Source organism: Dermacentor silvarum, chromosome 7, assembly GCF_013339745.2.
Source record: "Dermacentor silvarum isolate Dsil-2018 chromosome 7, BIME_Dsil_1.4, whole genome shotgun sequence".
Classification (NCBI taxonomy): domain Eukaryota; kingdom Metazoa; phylum Arthropoda; class Arachnida; order Ixodida; family Ixodidae; genus Dermacentor; species Dermacentor silvarum.
The window spans coordinates 179668421-179684612 of NC_051160.1; the positions used below are offsets into that span (position 1 = coordinate 179668421).

Here is a 16192-nt window from a genome sequence, read left to right on the forward strand (position 1 = left end):
AAGTCCTCGTCGGCGTGTTGGAGTCCAGACCCAAACACGGTCTCCAGGCTGGTACTCAACGTAGCGTCGTCGAAGATTGTAGTGTCGGTTGTCGGTTTTCTGTCGACTTTCTTCGGCACGCTGCAAATATGTGGCAACGTCGAGATTTTCTTCGTCGGAGACATCCGGTAGCATGGCGTCAAGCGTTGTTGCCGGTTTCCTTCCGTACACCAGGTTGAACGGCTCCATGTGCGTCGTTCCTTGCATGGCCGTGTTGTATGCGAAGGTCACGTACAGAAGGATGGCATCCCACGTCGTGTGTTCGACGTCGACGTACATTGCTAGCATGTCGGCGATGGTCTTATTTAGGCGCTCGGTGAGGCCATTCGTCTGCGGGTGGTAGGTGGTGGTCCGGCGATGGCTTGTCTCGCTGTAGCGCCGGATGGCTTGAGTTAGTTCAGCCGTGAAGGCCGTACCTCTGTCGGTGATGAGGACTTCTGGGGCACCGTGACGCAGGAGGATGTTCTCAACGAAGAATAGGGCTACCTCGGCAGCACTGCCTTTGGGCAAGGCTTTTGTTTCGGCGTAGCGGGTGAAGTAGTCCGTAGCTACGATGATCCATTTATTCCTGGACGTCAACATCGGAAAAAGCCCCAGTAAGTCCATTCCGATCTGCTGGAACGGTCGGCGAGGTGGTTCGATCGACTGTAGAAGTCCGGCTGGCTTTGTCGGCGGTGTTTTGAGTCGCTGACAGTCTCGGCATGTCCTTACGTAATGGGCAACGTCGGCAGAGAGGCGAGGCCAGTAGTATTTTTCTTGTATCCTTGCGAGCGTGCGGGAAAAACCGAGGTGTCCAGCCGTTGGGTCGTCATGGAGAGCTTGCAGAACCTCTGGACGCAATGCTGAGGGTAATGTAGTCAAGAGTTCGACGGAATACCGTCTGGTCAGGTAAAAGCATAGTTATTCGTGAAGCAGGTCACTGACCAAGGTCAAAATAAAAATAAAATGACGTTTCGGGATCCGTACGGGTCCCTTGTTCACAATGGAATGGCGGCTGAGCAAAAGGTTCTTAAGTAGTGTTGAGCGCATGACGCAAAGTCCGGGAGTACACGTGATTTAAAGTGCCAGATGATCTGTTAATAGTATGACTTGTCGTTTGAATTATTAGCGATTCAAGATTGAGCCTTGTTGTCATGTTCTTCTCTGTGGCCAAGATGCGCGCGTTGTCCCAGTTTATCGCGTGGCCCGTCTTCTCGGCGTGCTCTGCGAGGGCATTTGTCACTGTGTGGCCTTTGGCGACGTCATTCTTGTGCTGCTTGAGGCGCCTGCAGAAATTTCCGCTTTCACCGATATACACAGATTCACAATCGGCGCACGGAATCTTGTAAACAACGCCAGGGAAACGTTCCCGAGGGAGAGGATCCTTCACGTTCATCAGGTCACCTTTGAGTTTGCTCGCAGGCACATGCGCGATCTGTACGCCGTGTTTCCGAAAGACACGCGCTAGAGCTTCGCTCACCCCTCGAATGTACGGGACAGCGGCGCGCTTTTTTCTTGGGGCTTCAGCATCCGTGGCTTGTGTTTCTGTAGGCTTATTCTTCATCAGGGATTTTGCCGTCTTCCGAATAAAATGCCTGGGGTACCCATTCCTCGTTAGTTCGGATTCAATGATCTCAAGCTCCTCTTGCAGGCTGCTTGTATCGGAACAGGTGCGAGAGGCCCGTTCAACTAAAGAACGGACCACTGAGCGTTTGTGGACCATCGGATGAACCGACTCGAAGCCGAGGTATCTGCCAGAGTGAGTTGGCTTTCGGTACACGATGAAGCTGAGGCCGGTGGGAGTACGTTTTACCAGTGCGTCCAAGAAAGGCAGGCAACCGTCTTTTTCTTCCACCGTAAACTTGATGGACGACTCGACGCTATTTAGGCAGTCAAGGAAACGTTGCATGTCCTTCTTGTCTATGACGCAGAAGCAATCATCAACGTATCTCAAGAAGACTTTTGGTCTGGGCTGAAATGACTCCAAGGCCCTGGCTTCAAGTGCTTCCATGGTTAAGTTTGCCGTCGTGACTGAAATGGATGCTCCCATAGCGGTACCAAAAACTTGCTTGTAGAATGCGCCATTGTACGAGAAGTACGTGTTGGACAAGCAAAACCGTAATAAGGCGCAGAGCTCAGTGACGTCCAACGATGTGCGATCTTGCAAAGTCGGGTCGCCGTGGAGCAAGCGTCTCGAGGTTTCTACGGCAAGATCGACCGGAATGCTTGTGAACAGGGAGCATACGTCGAACGACACGATTACTTCATCTTCATCCACGCTGATGCCTTTCACCTTACTTATGAAGTCGCTTGTGTTCCGGAGGTGAGTTTCCGTCTTGCCTGCGAGGGGAGCTAGGATCCTATGAAGGTACCTTGAGAGGCGGTTCAGGGGCGACCTCGTGAAGTCGACGATGGGCCTAAGAGGCGTCTCGTTCTTGTGGATTTTTGGCAATCCGTAGATGGCGGGAGCAGAACCATTCGTGCAGAGAAGTTGATAGTATAGCCTCTTCTCTGACGCCGGACGTCCCAGGAAGATGTCCGATAGAAGCTTTTGCAAACATGTTTGAACTTTTGGGGTCGGATCCTTGTTAACCTGGGCGTACGTCGTGGTTTCCTCAAGTATCTTCTCCATTTTCGACTGGTATGCCGAACGGTCGAGCACCACCGTGACGTTACCCTTGTCGGCAGGGAGAACGGCAATCCTCTTGTTTTGGCGTAAGGCCTTGACCGCTTTTCGCTCGTCTTCCGATAGAGCTTGCTGAGCGCCAGACTTTCGAATCCTCGAGAGTATACCTATTGCTCTTGTGCGGATTTCGTCTTGCATATCTTTTTCAACAAGGCCTATCACACCTTCGACCGCGCACACGACCTTCCGGGTGTCCGGTTGCTTGCCTTGGTTAAAGTTAAGGCCTCGACCTAGAACTTTCTCTTCCACAGTAGTTAGCTTGTAGGAAGACATGTTTCTGACCTCGAAGCTGGGTGCCGATTGTTTCAGGCCTTTTTCCAGCAAGGCATTCAGCTTCCTCTCTTGTGACACTTCCTGCTTTTCCATTCTTCGTCGCGTTTCCTGGTTGGCAACAAGGTGTAATTCAGGGACGACCTCCGGCATAATAAATTCCAACTGCCGCGCAGCGAAGAAAACCCGAGTCTCGAGGTTCTTCACGGTGCGCTTGCAGTCTTCTATGCGTGCTTGAAGAAGCTGCCGTTCCGCTCTCGAGATCACTTGATGGCCGAAAGCCAATTTCACAGGGTGCTTTAACCGCAATGATTTTGGGATGATTTTGGGATGAGCCAGACCAAAAGTCTTCTTGAGATACGTTGATGATTGCTTCTGCGTCATAGACAAGAAGGACATGCAACGTTTCCTTGACTGCCTAAATAGCGTCGAGTCGTCCATCAAGTTTACGGTGGAAGAAGAAAAAGACGGTTGCCTGCCTTTCTTGGACGCACTGGTAAAACGTACTCCCACCGGCCTCAGCTTCAGCGTGTACCGAAAGCCAACTCACTCTGGCAGATACCTCGGCTTCGAGTCGGTTCATCCGATGGTCCACAAACGCTCAGTGGTCCGTTCTTTAGTTGAACGGGCCTCTCGCACCTGTTCCGATACAAGCAGCCTGCAAGAGGAGCTTGAGATCATTGAATCCGAACTAACGAGGAATGGGTACCCCAGGCATTTTATTCGGAAGACGGCAAAATCCCTGATGAAGAATAAGCCTACAGAAACACAAGCCACGGATGCTGAAGCCCCAAGAAAAAAGCGCGCCGCTGTCCCGTACATTCGAGGGGTGAGCGAAGCTCTAGCGCATGTCTTTCGGAAACACGGCGTACAGATCGCGCATGTGCCTGCGAGCAAACTCAAAGGTGACCTGATGAACGTGAAGGATCCTCTCCCTCGGGAACGTTTCCCTGGCGTTGTTTACAAGATTCCGTGCGCCGATTGTGAATCTGTGTATATCGGTGAAAGCGGAAATTTCTGCAGGCGCCTCAAGCAGCACAAGAATGACGTCGCCAAAGGCCACACAGTGACAAATGCCCTCGCAGAACACGCCGAGAAGACGGGCCACGCGATAAACTGGGACAACGCGCGCATCTTGGCCACAGAGAAGAACATGACAACAAGGCTCAATCTTGAATCGCTAATAATTCAAACGACAAGTCATACTATTAACAGATCATCTGGCACTTTAAATCACGTGTACTCCCGGACTTTGCGTCATGCGCTCAACACTACTTAAGAACCTTTTGCTCAGCCGCCATTCCATTGTGAACAAGGGACCCGTACGGATCCCGAAACGTCATTTTATTTTTATTTTGACCTTGGTCAGTGACCTGCTTCACGAATAACTATGCTTTTACCTGACCAGACGGTATTCCGTCGAACTCTTGACTACATTGCCCTCCGCCACAAGTATGGACAACCGGCTATCACTGGGATTCGACAGTTCTTGAGCGCATCGACACGACTGGCAGCCTTCAAGATGCATCTTCGTTTCAACCTAACCTGTAAGTCAAAACAGCTCATCCCAAAATCATTGCGGTTAAAGCACCCTGTGAAATCGGCTTTCGGCCATCAAGTGATCTCGAGAGCGGAACGGCAGCTTCTTCAAGCACGCATAGAAGACTGCAAGCGCACCGTGAAGAACCTCGAGACTCGGGTTTTCTTCGCTGCGCGGCAGTTGGAATTTATTATGCCGGAGGTCGTCCCTGAATTACACCTTGTTGCCAACCAGGAAACGCGACGAAGAATGGAAAAGCAGGAAGTGTCACAAGAGAGGAAGCTGAATGCCTTGCTGGAAAAAGGCCTGGAACAATCGGCACCCAGCTTCGAGGTCAGAAACATGTCTTCCTACAAGCTAAGTACTGCGGAAGAGAAAGTTCTAGGTCGAGGCCTTAACTTTAACCAAGGCAAGCAACCGGACACCCGGAAGGTCGTGTGCGCGGTCGAAGGTGCGATAGGCCTTGTTGAAAAAGATATGCAAGACGAAATCCGCACAAGAGCAATAGGTATACTCTCGAGGATTCGAAAGTCTGGCGCTCAGCAAGCTCTATCGGAAGACGAGCGAAAAGCGGTCAAGGCCTTACGCCAAAACAAGAGGATTGCCGTTCTCCCTGCCGACAAGGGTAACGTCACGGTGGTGCTCGACCGTTCGGCATACCAGTCGAAAATGGAGAAGATACTTGAGGAAACCACGACGTACGCCCAGGTTAACAAGGATCCGACCCCAAAAGTTCAAACATGTTTGCAAAAGCTTCTATCGGACATCTTCCTGGGACGTCCGGCGTCAGAGAAGAGGCTATACTATCAACTTCTCTGCACGAATGGTTCTGCTCCCGCCATCTACGGATTGCCAAAAATCCACAAGAACGAGACGCCTCTTAGGCCCATCGTCGACTTCACGAGGTCGCCCCTGAACCGCCTCTCAAGGTACCTTCATAGGATCCTAGCTCCCCTCGCAGGCAAGACGGAAACTCACCTCCGGAACACAAGCGACTTCATAAGTAAGGTGAAAGGCATCAGCGTGGATGAAGACGAAGTAATCGTGTCGTTCGACGTATGCTCCCTGTTCACAAGCATTCCGGTCGATCTTGCCGTAGAAACCTCGAGACGCTTGCTCCACGGCAACCCGACTTTGCAATATCGCACATCGTTGGACGTCACTGAGCTCTGCGCCTTATTACGGTTTTGCTTGTCCAACACGTACTTCTCGTACAATGGCGCATTCTACAAGCAAGTTTTTGGTACCGCTATGGGAGCATCCATTTCAGTCACGACGGCAAACTTAACCATGGAAGCACTTGAAGCCAGGGCCTTGGAGTCATTTCAGCCCAGACCAAAAGTCTTCTTGAGATACGTTGATGATTGCTTCTGCGTCATAGACAAGAAGGACATGCAACGTTTCCTTGACTGCCTAAATAGCGTCGAGTCGTCCATCAAGTTTACGGTGGAAGAAGAAAAAGACGGTTGCCTGCCTTTCTTGGACACACTGGTAAAACGTACTCCCACCGGCCTCAGCTTCAGCGTGTACCGAAAGCCAACTCACTCTGGCAGATACCTCGGCTTCGAGTCGGTTCATCCGATGGTCCACAAACGCTCAGTGGTCCGTTCTTTAGTTGAACGGGCCTCTCGCACCTGTTCCGATACAAGCAGCCTGCAAGAGGAGCTTGAGATCATTGAATCCGAACTAACGAGGAATGGGTACCCCAGGCATTTTATTCGGAAGACGGCAAAATCCCTGATGAAGAATAAGCCTACAGAAACACAAGCCACGGATGCTGAAGCCCCAAGAAAAAAGCGCGCCGCTGTCCCGTACATTCGAGGGGTGAGCGAAGCTCTAGCGCGTGTCTTTCGGAAACACGGCGTACAGATCGCGCATGTGCCTGCGAGCAAACTCAAAGGTGACCTGATGAACGTGAAGGATCCTCTCCCTCGGGAACGTTTCCCTGGCGTTGTTTACAAGATTCCGTGCGCCGATTGTGAATCTGTGTATATCGGTGAAAGCGGAAATTTCTGCAGGCGCCTCAAGCAGCACAAGAATGACGTCGCCAAAGGCCACACAGTGACAAATGCCCTCGCAGAGCACGCCGAGAAGACGGGCCACGCGATAAACTGGGACAACGCGCGCATCTTGGCCATAGAGAAGAACATGACAACAAGGCTCAATCTTGAATCGCTAATAATTCAAACGACAAGTCATACTATTAACAGATCATCTGGCACTTTAAATCACGTGTACTCCCGGACTTTGCGTCATGCGCTCAACACTACTTAAGAACCTTTTGCTCAGCCGCCATTCCATTGTGAACGAGGGACCCGTACGGATCCCGAAACGTCATTTTATTTTTATTTTGACCTTGGTCAGTGACCTGCTTCACGAATAACAATGCTGAGGGTACCACGAGGTGTCGCCTGAGGGTACCTGAGGGTCGCCCAGCACAGTTACCAAAGGAAGACGAACATTTGGCGCGCCCCCGACCACCACCCGCTCTGCTATCACTTCGGGGAAGCCGGCCATGTCTACTGCCGATGCCCATACCGCGAGATGGGCCTACGAGGTGAACGACCGCGCGTCATCGCCGACTACCTCGTCGGAGCCCAGTGGCAACCACGACGACCGTCACGCTCGCCGTCACCAGGCCGCTACATCTCGCCACATCGCCGCCTGTATGCCGGCCCAACTCGGGGCCGATCTCCCAGCCCATACCCGGGAAACTAAAAGCAGCAACCGATGGAGGTGCGGTTGCTGTACGACGCAATTGCGAAGATCCTCCGCCGCCGCCGCCGCCGCCGATTCGTGAATCATCACGACGAGATATCAGCACGCCGCCTAGCAACAGCCTTGACAACACATCGCCGCCGAACGAAGACCTTCCGACGCGACGTAGCAGCAGCAGAGAAAGCCGACGCAGCCGTGATCCGACGCCACAAATTAACCGCTACGCCAGACGCCGGTCTACCGATCTAGACGTGCTCATCGATGGTCATAACGTCACCGCTCTCGTCGACACTGGCGCCGACTATTCAGTTTTCAGTGGCGCGTTCGCCGCCAAGTTAAAGACGGTGAAGACGGCCTGGCAAGGACCCGATATACAGACAGCGGGAGGTCACCTAATAACGCCGGCTGGAATCTGCACAGCGCGAGTCACGGTAAACAACCGCACTTAACCGGCGAGCTTCATAATCCTGCAGCACTGCTCCAGGGACGTCATCCTAGGCATGGACTTTCTACACCAACATGGTGCAGTCATCGACTTAAGGTCCAAGTCGATAACGCTTTCAACACATAAAGCGATACCGCCGGATACAAGCATCAGTTACCATGCCTTGAATGTGCTTGAAGAACAAGTCACCGTGCCGCCTCGCTCAAGCGTAATGATTTCCGTCGGTACCGAAGTGTCTGCAGACATGGAGGGCGCCATCGAGGGCGATCATCACTTACTGCTCGACCGTGAAATTTGTGTCGCTAGAGGCATAGGTGAACTACGGGAAGGGAAAGCAAGAGTGATGCTCACGAACTTCAGCCACGAATATAAGCACATTAACAAAGGCACCACGGTCGCCTACATCGACGAAATAGTACAAGCCAGCAGTGCTTTCGCCTTCACGGATTCTAGTGCACCTTCAACGACGACTGTAGTACCTGAACCAACTTTCGACGTCAATCAGAACCTTCCCAATCATAAGAAAGAACAGCTAAAAGCTCTGCTCCTGCAATACAAGGACTGCTTCTCGTCGTCGTCAAAAGTTCGACAAACCCCTGTCGCCAAGCACCGCATTATAACCGACGAATATGTCCGCCCACTCCGTCAGAGCCCGTACCGAGTTTCGGCGCGCGAACGCGAGGCCATAAGGCAACAAGTCAACGAAATGCTACGCGACGACATCATCCAGCCGTCCAAGAGTCCGTGGGCGGGACCCACGTGGTGTTAGTGAAGAAGAAGGATGGAACCCTACGTTTCTGCGTCGATTATCGTCGCCTCAACAAGATCACGAAGAAGGACGTATACCCCCTCCCACGGATTGACGACGCCTTGGATCGACTCTACAGCGCAAAGTATTTTTCGTCGATGGACCTCAAAACCGGCTACTGGCAAATCGAAGTCGACGAGAGGGACCGGGAGAAGACTGCCTTTATAACACCAGACGGACTGTTCGAGTTCAAGGTCATGCCGTTTGGTCTTTGCTCGGCACCTGCGACTTTCCAACGCGTCATGGATACAGTACTGGCAGGCTTGAAGTGGCAGACTTGCCTCGGTCTATTTGGATGACGTCGTTGTGTTTGCCTCAAGCTTCGAAGAACACCTGCGGCGCCTTGAAACAGTTCTTCAAGCAATCAAAACCTCCGGACTCATGTTAAAGCCCGTAAAGTGCCGCTTCGCATATGAGGAGCTCTTGTTTTTGGGCCACGTCATCAACAAGTCTGGAGTGCGCCCCGACCCTCAGAAAACTGCGGCCATCTCCAACTTTCCTCCGCCCGCTGACAAGAAGGCAGTGCATAGATTTCTTGGACTGTGCGCCTATTACAGGCGCTTCGTCAAGAATTTTTCACGGATCGCTGAGCCACTGACGTATCTCACGAAGGCCGACGTTGAATTCAAGTGGGAGACGCCGCAAGTCAAAGCATTCGAAGAACTGAAGCGACGCCTGCAATCGCCGCCAATACTTGCGCATTTCGCTGAAAACGCCAATACCGAAGTCCACACCGACGCAAGCAGCGTAGGACTCGGCGCCGTGCTTGTGCAGAGGACTGACGGACTAGAAAGGGTTGTAAGTTACGCTAGCCGGTCGCTATCGAAGGCAGAAGCAAATTATTCCACAACAGAAAAGGAGTGCCTCGCCATCATCTGGGCTACATCAAAGTTTCGCCCCTACCTCTATGGCAGGCCCTTTAAAGTTGTGAGCGACCACCACGCCTTGTGTTGGCTAGCTAACTTGAAGGATCCTTCAGGTCGCCTCGCACGCTGGAGCCTGAGACTTCAAGCATTCGACATCACCGTCGTTTACAAGTCCGGGCGAAAGCACTCTGATGCCGATTGTTTGTCTCGCGCCCCCGTCGAACCGCCGCCACAAGACGACCGGGATGACGACACTTTCTTGGGACCCATCAGTGCCGACGAATTGTGCCGACGAAAGGCAAGACCGTCATTGTGCCGAAGGTGTTCAGGCGAGGATTGGCGTCGTTTTTCTTGCAAAACGACATTCTCCTAAAGAAGAACTTCTCGCCTCTCCGAGCCAACTACCTCCTCGTGGTACCCTCAGCATTGCGTCCAGAGGTTCTGCAAGCTCTCCATGACGACCCAACGGCTGGACATCTCGGTTTTTCACGCACTCTCGCGAGGATACAAGAAAAATATTATTGGCCTCGCCTCTCTGCCGACGTCGCCCATTACGTAAGGACATGCCGAGACTCTCGGCGACGCAAAACACCGCCGACAAGGCCAGCCGGACTTCTACAGGCAATCGAGCCACCTCGCCGACCGTTCCAGCAGATCGGGATGGACTTACTGGGGCCTTTTCCGACGTCGACGTCCGGGAATAAATGGATCGTCGTCGCTACGGACTACCTCATCCGCTACGCCGAAGCAAAAGCCTTGCCCAAAGGCAGTGCTGCCGAGGTAGCCCGATTCTTCGTTGAGAACATCCTCCTGCGTCACGGTGCCCCAGAAGTCCTCATCACCGACAGAGGCACGGCCTTTACGGCAGAACTAACTCAAGCCATCCTGAGGTACAGGCAGACAAGCCATCGCCGCACCACCGCCTACCACCCGCAGACGAATGGCCTCACCGAGCGCCTAAATAAGACCATCGCCGACATGCTGGCAATGTACAGCAACACAAGACGTGGGATGCCATCCTTCCGTACGTGACCTTCACATACAACACGGCCGTGCAAGAAACGACGCACATGGCGCCGTTCAACCTGGTCTATGGAAGGAACCCGGCAACGACGCTTGACGCCATGCTACCAGACGTCGCTGACGAAGAAAATCTCGACGTTGCCACTTATTTGCAGCGTGCCGAAGAAGGTCGATAGCTCGCCCGCCTGCGCATCAAGAACCAGCAGACAACCGACAGCCGACACTACAATCTACGACGACGCTACGTCGAGTACCAGCCCGGCGACCGTGTTTGGGTCTGGACTCCGATACGCCGACGAGGACTTAGCGAGAAACTGTTGCGTCGCTATTTCGGACCATATAAGATAATCCGACGTATTGGCGCACTGGACTATGAGGTTGTGCCAGACGGCATTTCGCAATCACAGCGGCGTCGGGCACGACCTGAAGTCATCCATGTGGTGCGTCTTAAACCTTCCTACGCCCGCTGATGACGTTAGGTACATTGTTACTTTGTTATTGTTTTTTTTTATGTTTGTTACGTATGATTTTGTTTTCGCTTTCGTGTTTGTAGCATCGGGACGATGCTTTTTAAGGGGAGGGTATTGACACGATACATGTTTATCTTTCACCGGTGGCCGCTTTTCACCGGCTAACAAATGTTAAACGTTATCGCTCGGCGCAGGACGCGCCTGTATCGGAAGTTTCTAGAACGTTATCGATGCGTCTTTCCGTTGCCTGTTTTCACCGACGCTTATGTTATCTGATTGTGTGACCGGCGCGAATTGTCTAGAACTTTCTGGAAGACACGCGGGCATCAGGGATTAATCTGGAACCTTCGATGACTCAGGTATAAAAGCCGACGCGCTTCGCCGCTGATCAGATTTTCGACGATCGCCGACTGTGTTCTCCGCTATCGTTGTGCTTTGAGTGTACCTTGCTTTTGTGGGCACAGGTTCGCCCAATAAACAACCAGTTTCGTCGTACACAGTTTTACGACTGTTTACTTTAGCGTCACTACTACGTGACAGTATGATGCCGGAACGGTCCCACAGTTGCAACGGAACTGCGGGGTTACCAATGCATTGGGTTCTATGGGAGCTGTGCCGGGACCGGCCGAAAACGACGTAACAGCCTGGAAAACGCAGCCCCCGGGAACATAACAGCGGGGTTCTACTGTAACACTATACGAAGCTACGACGCCATCGTGACGCTTGCTCTTCGTTTCCGATGCCTCGCGCTTGTGCGAAACGACATGCGTCCACGCATCCGGTGCCTAGTGTGACATTCCAAAAATGAGTGCTTCGACGAAAACGGAAAACGGGTGCGCGTTGCAATTGAGGGCGAGTTAGAATCGAGTAAACACGGTAAGCGTTTCTTTTAGAATTTTCGTGCCGAACCTGCATATAACGAAATGCTCTTTATAACGAAGTTTTTCGGGAATTTGTCAATTTCTTTATATCCAGGTTTAACTGTAGTGTTCTAGTAGTTGACAGACTGTACATGTTAGTGAGCTTGTCCTGTAGTTAGAGAGTTCTGTTTTGCTTCCTGATTGATGAATTGGTTTTACTTTAGCTGTTTTCCAATCTTTAGGGAGGGCGCCTGAGGACAGTGATTTGTTAAAAATTATTAATAAATACTTGGCCATCCAGCTAGCGTATCTGCGAAGGAATGGATTTGGTATACTATCAGGTCCAGGTAATTTCTTTGGGTCTAAGTTCAGTAGTAGGTTAAGTATGCCTGTTTCGGTTAGTGTAAGCGGCTCTAGTGGCTCATTTGTAATAGAGCCTGCTTGTGGTATTGTGCCGTCATCCTCTGTGAAAACGGAGCAGAAGTCATTAAGCAAGTTAGCAAAGTTTGTTTTCTTCATTTGAGGCTCCGTTGTCGTTATGATTCTATGGGTTTATGTAGTTCCAAAACTTAGTTGGAGCAGTTTTCAAAAAATTTGTCAGTGTATTAGAGAAGTAGAACTGTTTGGCTGTCATAATTTTTGATTTCATACATTGGATAGCTGCGCAGAGATCGTGATGTGTGAACTTGAATGGTTTAGTTTTCAGCAATTTTCGCATTCGGCTTACTTTATGTTTGGCATGAATAACGTCGCGAGTTATCCATGGATTACGCTTACCAAGTTTCTTTCTTCTAGTTGGTATGTAATTGGATATACAGTGAGATATAATCATTTTAAACGCGAGCCACAAGGTATCGATGTCTGTACTGCTGTTAAGTGAAAGTTGCAGGAATGAGTCGTATTCATCAATTAGGTAATCAAGTATACTAGTGTCGTTAGCTTTACTGTAGTCTGGGTACGCGACAATTTGCTGAGGAATAACAGTGTCATGAAGGGGTATAATGCAAAAGGTGATCTTGTGATCAGAAATGCCATCTAGTAAACATAATTTAGTTTCATTTATAAAGTGATTGCTGAGGAATAATAAATCTACCGTATTTACATGATTGTAAATCGACCCCCCCAAAATTTCATGTCTCAAAAAAAAAAGGGGGGGGGGGGGTAGAAAAACCACGCGAGTGCATTCACACAATTGAAATTTATTGATGAGGTTGCTAAGACTACTCATCGTCACTAGAGTCGACCTCACTGGCACTGTTGCCGTCATAGCTGCTGCGGTCCCACAGCACGTCGTCATCAAGTGCGAGTCCACACTTCGCGAACGACTGCACCACGACATCGGGCGGTACAGCCGCCCATGCAGAGAGGACCCACCCGCACACAGTAGCCAGGGAGGCCAAATTTCCTCACGCTGAAGCCGCCACTGCCGCACCACACGTTCACCGACTCCCAAATTTGCGTCCCGCTGCGCAGTTGTTAGTTTCCGCGGCATGGAGGATAGCAGCCCGTTTGAACGCTGCTGTGAACGAGCGCCGAAAGTTCTTGGCACTCATGACAGGCGCGACGATTCAGCACAACAGCAGAAGTGACAGATGAGTGCGGCCGTCGAAAACAATCGTATCTCAAAAAAAAGCTCTTCCACCAACTACTAATACCCCCCAAACGACGGCTCTTCCGCCAACTACCATACCCCCCTAACGGCGGCTCTTCCGCCAACTACCAATACCCCGCAAACGGCGGCTCTTCCGCCAACTACCAATACCCCCCAAACGGCGGCTCTTCCATGATCGATGCTCCCACAAGAGCCATGCGCTCGTGGTGCGCGCAATGTGGTGCGCGCAATGAAAATGTATGCAATACGGTAAATTAATACGCTACGCTTCTACCGTAACCATGGAAACGTAGGTGCAAAGTTGTAACCACACCGTAGTGCCCCTGATTTCTCGTTTTTCTTGCCGCTACTAGCGGTACACGGTTCGGTTTAGATTTTAAGTCGACCCCCCAACATTGGATTGTCAAATTTGAAAAAATGGGTCGACCTACAATCATGTAAATACGTAGTATGGAACAGCTGGATCCCTGTACACGTGTAGGTTCAGTTATAATTTGAGTGAGGTTGATCGATAACATAAAATCAAATAATACATCCGCACAGGGTGAGTAATGCTGCATTGTGTGCCAGTTCACTTCGGGAACATTAAAATCACCTGCGATTATTAATCTTGACCCTGATGCATATTGCTCCATGTATTCATGCAACTGGCACAATGTGTCGAGGCCTGAAGAAGTACTGCGATAAAAGCAGCCCACGACTACAGTGCGAGACGCGAGACACAGCTTACAAAAGATAGCCTCAATGTCCGCAACATCGGGTAACACTGAAAACAGGATTCCTTTCTTTACTAGAATGGCCACGCCTCCGCCTCGTGTCGTCCGGTCTTTTCGGATGATGGCGTAGTTGGGAGGGACTATCTCAAGATCTTTAATATCAGCTGTTAGCCAAGTTTCTGTTAGTGTTAGAAAGTCTGGTTCATATTGTCACGGGGATTCACAAGTACACTGGAGAGACAATATATACAGGCTGCTGCTACCAGAGAATGGCTGACAGAATCTCACAAGGCATGTCCCATCTTCTTCCTCTTCGCGTAGCACAGCGGTCTTTAATGGCAGGCTCATACGCAATGCCTCGTAACATCACCTCCGGCGGACTGAGCGCCGTCACGGCGCCTTCTAAAATGAGTCGGCACTGCTGGTGTAGTAGGGTTTTAGCCGCGACACATGGACAACGTCAGCAGCAGACGCAAAAGAAGAAGATGGGCAATCTTGGAGCGGAGTGATGAGGTAGTCAACATCGTTGAGCTTGCGGCGAACCTTGTAGGGTCCTGTGTAGCGAGGGAGGAGCTTCTCGCACAGGCCTTGGCGTCGAGACGGCGTCCAGAGTAGGACCAGAGATTCGGGAGGGTACTCTACTTCGCGGTGCTGGCTATCATAGCGCTCTTTTTGGGAGGCCTGCGACGCACACAGTCTAGTGTGAGCAACCTGGCGAGCCATTCTGGCTCGAGAGAGGACGTCTTGAGCATATGCAGTTGGTACGGATGGATCAGCAGGAAGGAGCGTCTCGAAGGGCAACGCAGGGTTGTGGCCGTACAGGAGAAAGAACGGCGAATAGCCGGCAGTGTCATGTCGGGACGAGTTGTAGGCAAAAGTAACGTAGGGTAGGGTGGCGTCCCAATCGCGGTGATCAGTAGAGACGTACATGGACAGTATATCCGTGAGAGTTCGGTTGAGCCGCTCGGTAAGGCCGTTGGTCTGTGGATGATAGGCTGTCGTAAGGCGATGTTCAGTAGAGCAGCTACGCAGAATTTCGTCAATGACCTTTGCAAGGAAACAGCGTCCACGATCCGTAAGAAGCTGATGCGGAGCTCCGTGTCAAAGAATGACGTCATTGAGCAGAAAGTCTGCAACGTCGGTAGCGCAGCTACTGGGCATGGCGCGCGTGATGGCATATCTGGTGGCGTAGTCCGTTGCGACGGCAATCCATTTGTTGCCGGATACGGACGTAGGGAAAGGTCCGAGCAAGTCAAGGCCGACTGCGGAAGAAAGGCTCCGGTGGAATGTTGACAGGTTGAAGCAGGCCAGCATGAGGAAGAGCAGGATGTTTGAGGCGTTGACAGCGTTCGCAGGCAGCAACGTATCGGCGCACCGAACGATATAAGCCAGGCCAAAAGAACCGCTGTCGCACGCGGTCGTAGGTGCGTGAAATGCTGAGGTGTCCGGCAGTTGGAGCCTATTTTGTTTAAGGCACGATAGTCGACGCAAAATCTCCAGCTGCCATCCTTCTTTTTGACCAAGACGACAGGTGACGCCCACGGACTTGAGGAAGCCTCTATGACGTCTTTGGAGAGCATCTTGTCGACTTCTCGTTGTATGACCTGGCGTTCGGAATGGGACACACGATAGGGTCGCCATCTGATAGGAATAGCATCTCCGGTATGTATTCGATGACGTACAAGAGACGTTTGACCGAGAGGGCGGTCATCGAAGTCGAAGATATCCCTATAGGTCGTTAGGAGGTGGTGGAGTTCCGTGGCTTGACAAGTCGGAAGATCAGGGGCAATCATCGTGGTAATTTCGTCGGGGAGTGGACTTGCCGGACCGCTTGCGAGAAAGGAGGAACAAGTGTCCGCGTCTAGTGCCGCGATGTCGCATTCATCAAGCGCAGACACGTTGGCCACTGAGACGCCTTGCGGGGAGAGCTTGAGTCGAGTTGCTGAAGTTCAGAAGTGGGAGCCGGACGTGGTTGCCGACAACAGTCACGAGGGTGTGTGGCACAGCAATATTTCTGGTCAACAGTACTTCAACTAGTGGAGACACTTTGTAGTCGCCGTCTGGAACTGGGGATGCTGTCGTCAAGGAAACACACGTGGCGGCTTGCGGTGCCAAGCGAACATAATCGACAGAGCATAAGCGGTGAGACAGTAAATCTGG

The 16192-nt window shown here is 51.5% G+C and overlaps 2 protein-coding genes across 2 annotated transcripts; one reads left to right on the plus strand and one right to left on the minus strand.

Moving 5' to 3' along the window:
• Nucleotides 1–1048: 1048 nt before the first annotated feature.
• On the minus strand, nucleotides 1049–3070 carry LOC119459368 (uncharacterized). The gene has a single exon (XM_037721168.1). It carries the CDS (start codon nucleotides 3068–3070, stop codon nucleotides 1049–1051), a length of 2022 nt encoding a protein of 673 aa, XP_037577096.1.
• A 1693-nt stretch (nucleotides 3071–4763) lies between these two features.
• Nucleotides 4764–6788, plus strand: LOC119459369 (uncharacterized). The gene has a single exon (XM_037721170.1). The coding sequence runs from the start codon at nucleotides 4764–4766 to the stop codon at nucleotides 6786–6788; it is 2025 nt and encodes a 674-aa protein (XP_037577098.1).
• Nucleotides 6789–16192: the final 9404 nt, after the last annotated feature.